Source organism: Miscanthus floridulus, chromosome 7 (genome assembly GCF_019320115.1).
Source record: "Miscanthus floridulus cultivar M001 chromosome 7, ASM1932011v1, whole genome shotgun sequence".
NCBI classification, from domain to species: domain Eukaryota; kingdom Viridiplantae; phylum Streptophyta; class Magnoliopsida; order Poales; family Poaceae; genus Miscanthus; species Miscanthus floridulus.
Window position 1 is genome coordinate 9486875 of NC_089586.1, and position 6000 is coordinate 9492874.

Below are 6000 nucleotides of genomic sequence, written 5' to 3' on the forward strand. Positions count from 1 at the left end.
TTTCATCAACTATGCCACCTGACCTCTCTGAACAAAGTTATCATTAGCTGCTATTGCCTGTAAGTAATAATTCTTTCGATCTATTATTAAACTCATCATATGTGTGTATATACATATAAATTATCCTAACAAGTACTATATATATGCAGATTTACAATGACAGAGCTCAGAAAGGAAGGCTGCAATGAAATTGATTTTGTTGATCCCCATATAGTATTCAAAGACCCAATTACTCCAATGACTAATTGGAAGTCTGAGTTAGAGAGTAACATCATGAACTTCTTAGTGAACCAACGCCACAAGAAGGATATACTCTTTCCCTATAACTTCAAGTGAGTGTTAATCATGTCGATCATAGCCTTAATGGCTCATATGTTGATTCTAGTTAATTAATGAGTGTTATGCGTTATATCCTATAAACACATGCAGCAATCACTGGATATTGATGGACATCGATCTGGTGAAAAGTCACTTGATAATCTATGACTCGATGAGAAAACCACAACAAGACTACCAAGATATGATAGATATTATCCAGAGGTAATTTCAGGATCTCTAGCAACTATATATACACACAAACATGATGATTAACTATATCTGATGACGTGGCAAATTTTTTATTGGGCAGTGTTTGGAAAACCTTTATTGAGAAGCAACACATGGAAAAATGCAAAGCGCCACTGAATGTAATTCCTTTGAAAGTAAGTCCCCTGAATCGCATCATCTTTATTAATTAAACATATAGCTTTCACCGGATCACCAGATTGGATGACAAATCTTTTTCTCGTAAAGTGGTGTCTGAGGCAGGAACAGGGGAACAACTACTGTGGTTACTATGTTTGCAAGTTTATCAAGGTGCTCTCCCAAAGAACTCCTACAGAGAGACTTAAAGTACGTTAAAAATACACTATATATTCATTTAATTATTATTATTGATTGTGTTACTATGTCTTTATATATATATATATATGTACATATATTAATTTATTTTCCTTTAATTCAAACCTGTAGACTCGATGGTTGGAGGAAAAGGTCATACGGCAAGACCAAATCAAAGCAATTCAAGAGTCTATAGCCGGATTTTTTAATGAGCAGGTCATCGATTCCAAGGGCGAGTTCTACTTCGACCCAACACTGCCATTGAAGCCAAGCTAGAGGATGAGAGGAAACTTGTTATGTCACAACAACTATAATGCAATCTTTTGTAATATATGCACATGAAATAATATAATGTAAAATACACATATGCATGCATGCATGTAAATATATATATGATGCATGCATGCATATATATATATATATATAAATATATTTCTATGCTTGAATTGTGTGATTTAATATGTTCATTGTGTTTGAACCGAAACATACTATATGCGCGTATAAATGTATAATTAGCATCGTACAATACGACTTCGAAAACCTATTTTGAAAAGAAAACAAAAAAATGAAAAGAAAAGAAAAAAGAAAAAATCCTTTAGTCCCGGTTCGTATTACCAACCGGGACTAAAGGTGCCGGCCATCGTGGCATGTCAGGAGGCACCTTTAGTCCCGGTTGGTGTTACCCACCGGGACTAAAGGTCCTCCTTTAGTCCCGGTTCCTGACCCGGGACTAAAGGACCCCCCTTTAGTCCCGGATGCTTGCTCCCGGGTGGGGAACCGGGACTAGAGGGGGTTCCCCACCGGGAGTAAAGCTCGGTTCTCTACCAGTGTCCCCAGACCCCGCACAGAGCGGGAGCTCTCTGCACTGGGTACGCCCTTTTAACTTGTGATCATAGATATCAAATTACCAACCTTGCTAATAGTAAAGGAAAACCAATGGCTATGGTGGCAAGAGTTTGTTAAGTTGAGCTCTTGGGCAAAACATGTAGTTGTGGTGAAAAAAACACATTATAGACAAAATGCATTCCTTTGTTCCAATCAATCATTGCTTTGTTTTCGACATTCTTGGAGGTTCATAAGGCACAACACTTGTTGATGCAAGCATTGGCATAAAGTTAATTAAATTTGATGTCCCCATCTCTTAAGGACCTATCTTAACCTCAGCAAAGGACATTAGATTTGATGGCTCTAACGACTTCTTGCTTGCTTTTATAGAAGAAGTTAGTTGTCAAAGTGCTAGGGGTGTAGAGTATGCATAAGCTAAGGCTGTTGCTTTAAATTTTAGAGCTCAATTCAAACCCCTTCTCTTGGACCATCGATCCTTGAAGGAGCCCAAACGAAACCTTTGTCTAAATTTAGTTGCCAGTCAAACACTTGCAACTTTGGTCAAACTTGCATAAATGTGAAGTGTGGCTACTAATCAAACACACCCCCACCTGGTATAAAAAACTAGGTCACCAAACCGTGCTACCTGCTCCAGTGCTACTTGCTTCATTCTACCATATGCCTCTCAAACTCTGACTTCCGTCAACAGGTTTACGAACCCTTATGGTTGGTTTAGAAGTAACAGAGCTATACCTTGAGAGGCAACTAACCTTTGTGGCTATTTAACCATCTCTGTCTTAGCAGCCTGCAGGTTTTCGTAACAATGTGACCAAAGAGCGGGATGCAGGCCACATGATGTTGCTTTTAGAGATCATACTACCATAGTAGAAAGTGTGTACATATTTGGACCATTCATTCAAGGAAGCCACGCTGTTGTGCCACGGCCTGGAATCAACAGCAGCCGATCGGTGAGGACAAGGAAGCCGCGCTGTTTTGCCACGGCTTAGAATCCGATCCTAGGACGCGGAACATGGCCTTGTCCCGAGTTTCCGTCTGCTAATTAATATAACTAAGACCCTGCAAGTGCACCATGTAAGACTGATGCATGTCTTCCGCGTGACTCCCAAGCCTAAGCTTAAGGCCATACGAATGGAGAATGAGCTGAGCGAGCACAGAAGAAACCAGAACCAAGACAAGCTAGCTAGCTAGGCACGAAGAGAAGCTCCGTCATTGCCGTGCGTGTATGCATGCAGCGTGTCTTCTAAAGCATCGAGCTTGCACTGCACCCCTATTTCTTATATGTGTACTCTCTCTCTCTCTCCTCTCTCTCTATGAAGCTGCATCGACAATCTCCAATCCCTTTATAATTGGACCTGATGTCCTAGCCAAGCAAGTATATATATAATATATCTACTAGTGTCGGAGGCCTTGTTGTAAACTCTAAAGTCTAAACATTTGCGTTTCTGTCTTGTTGCGCTGCTTCAAACTCAAGGTAGAAAAAAGAACCTAGGCAAGTTTCTGAGCAACTCCTTTCTTGTTAGCCCCTGGATCTCCAGCACGGGTGAGCCGACCACTCGTCAGCGTTGCCGATCACTCACTATGACTAAAGGTAGAAGAAGGGAGGGAGAACAGAGCACTCACACACACAGCACAAGCACCAGCGTTGGCCGGAGCTCTGCAGATAAGATGGCAAAACTGAACTCGCTCTCTTTACCGAGTTGCAGTGGAAAACTATGTATACAACTCTACTCATCTAATCCTAGTACACAGACATATCAGGTTGCCATGCTGCTACAGTGACTAGATGTGACAGCAGGGCTGACTTTGGCGCTTGCCCCTCCTGTGGCTACAGTGCGGCAGGAGAGCCTTTCGGCGCCTACCCCAGCAACAGCTACAGTGCAGCAGCAGGGAGCCCTTTCGACGCATGCCCCCTGCCGTGCGTTCACACAGGGGAGCAGTAGATTACTAAACAATTCTTCCCCTAATCCTGCTGCTAACCCTAGAACCCCCTCCATGCTGATCATCTTCTTCAGCTCCGTGAACCGAAGACGGCCGAGCGGCTTGGTGAGGACGTCCGCGAGTTGCCGACCAGTTTCGACGAACTCGATGACGATCTGCCCTCCATCGATACAATCCCTGAGGAAGTGGAACTTGACGTCGATGTGCTTGCTCCGGTCGTGGAGAACCGGATTCTTCGCGAGGACGATGGCGGGCTAGTTGTCCACCATCAGTGCTGGTGGGTGAGCTTCCACACCGGTCAGCTCGCCCAGCAGCCGACGCAGCCACACAGATTGGCACGCCGCTGTGGCCGCCGCCACGTACTCTGCCTCACACGTGGATAGCGCCACCACCTTCTATTTCAGCGACGTCCATGAGATTGGAGCCGACCTAAGGAAAATGAGCACGCCAGAGGTGCTCCGCCGTCCGTCGATGTCCCCCGCCATGTCTGCATCGCTGAACACAATGAGTTGTAGCCTACTTCCGCCGGTCTTCGGAAAGACGATCCCCTGGTCCACCATCCCCTTAACGTAGCGCAGCAGCCGCTTCACCGCAGCCCAGTGATCCTCTCGGGGATCCTCCATGAAGTGGCTGACGTAGCCCACGGCGAACGCAATGTCCGGCCTCGTGTGGACTAGGTAGCGTAGATCGCCGATGATGCTCCGGTAGAGCGTTGCATCTACCTTTGCCGTGGTACTAGCCTTCGTCAGCTTCAGTCGCTCCTCCATCGGAGTCAAGCACGGCTTGCACTCAGCCATGCCGCTCCGCTCCAATAGCTTCGAGGCGTACGCGCTCTGACCGAGCATGAGCGCCTCCTTCCCTTGTCTCACCTTGATGCTGAGGTAGTAGGAGAGCGCGACGAGATCGCTCATTCGAAAATGAGCCGCCATCTCGCGCTTGAAGCTATCGATGTCCTCCGCACGAGCACTGGTGATGATCAAGTCGTCCATATACACGCCAACGACGAGCTCCTCCTTCCCCCATCGCCGCGTGTAGAGCGCGTGCTTGGTTGCACACCGCGTGAACCAAAGCTCGCCTAGCGTGGCGTCAAGCTTAGCGTTCCATGCTCGTGGGGCCTGCTATAGCCCGTAGAGCGCCATGCGCAGTCAAAGCACCCTGTGCTCCGCTCCCTTAACAGCGAAACCTGGAGGTTGTCTGACAAAGACCGTCTTCGCCAACTCACCATTGAGGAAGGCCAATTTTACATCTAGGTGATGGACGCACCAGTCCTTTGCTGCTGCCAAAGCCAGTAGCAGTCGGACAGACTCAATGCGCGCTACCAGCGCAAAGACTTCCTCGAAGTCAATGCCCTCACGCTGGACAAAGCCTCGGGCGACGAGGCACGCCTTATGCTTAACAATGGCGCCACGCTCGTCCCGCTTGACCTTGTACACCCACTTCAGGCCGATCGGACAGCATCCTGGAGGTGGATCAACGAGCTCCCAAGTCTCATTTTCCTCGATTGCCTTCATCTCCTCCAGCATTGCCCGTCGCCAATTTGCATCGCGCTCGGCCAGCCCGAACGTGGGTGGTTCCTCTATACTGACGAGTAACAGCTCTGGGTCATTGAGCAGCCGACCTGCCAGGCCTGAGGGCCCTAGGCCACCGATGATGTCGTCTAGTCTGCGGAACCGCACCTCCTCACCGTCGTGGAAGGCATCCAGGAACTCAGTGATGTCGCTTGGAGGTGAGGCAAACTCGTTCGATGTTGATGGAGTTCCTTGTTCTATCGGAGTGGTCGGCACAACACCTGGAGTGCTCGGCACCTCGGCTGCAGTGCCCGGCACTACTCTTGGACTGCTCGTCACCACTCCTGGAGTGGTCGGCATCACTATAGGAGTGCTCTGCACTAGTCTTGGAGTGGTTGGCACCACTACAAGACTTCTCGGCTCCACTACAAGGGCATTCGGCACCCGTCCTAGAGTGGTCGGCTCCACTGCAGGACCACTCGGCACCACCCCAGGAGTGCTTGGCTCTATTGCTGGAATGGTCGGCACCTCCTCTCTAGTGTCTCCACCACTGTGGATGACCAAGTGCTCGACGACGAAGGTGTTGGTGAAGCCGCCAGCTTCCCCCGTGCCCGGACTGTTCTAGTCCCAGGCTGCCTTTTCGTCGAACACAACGTCGTGCGAGACAAGCACCTTGCCTCCACGTGGGTCTTAGAGCCGGTACGCCTTGGTACATTCTATGTAGCCTAGGAGTGCCATCGGTGTACTCTTGTCCTCCAGCTTGTCGAGGTGAGGCTTTGTCTTCCTAACGTGGCCGATGCAGCCGAATGTCCGGAGGAAGGACACGCTC

At 48.3% G+C, this 6000-nt stretch overlaps 1 protein-coding gene across 1 annotated transcript; it reads right to left on the reverse strand.

The window, feature by feature from the left end:
* Window positions 1-4058: 4058 nt before the first annotated feature.
* On the reverse strand, window positions 4059-4430 carry LOC136465024 (secreted RxLR effector protein 161-like). Its single transcript, XM_066463927.1, has one exon. It carries the CDS (start codon window positions 4428-4430, stop codon window positions 4059-4061), a length of 372 nt encoding a protein of 123 aa, XP_066320024.1.
* Window positions 4431-6000: the final 1570 nt, after the last annotated feature.

Coding starts and splice junctions, on each gene's coding strand:
- LOC136465024 (XM_066463927.1), bottom strand. CDS start 4,430: ATGGAGGAGCGACTGAAGCTGACGAAGGCTAGTACCACGGCAAAGGTA.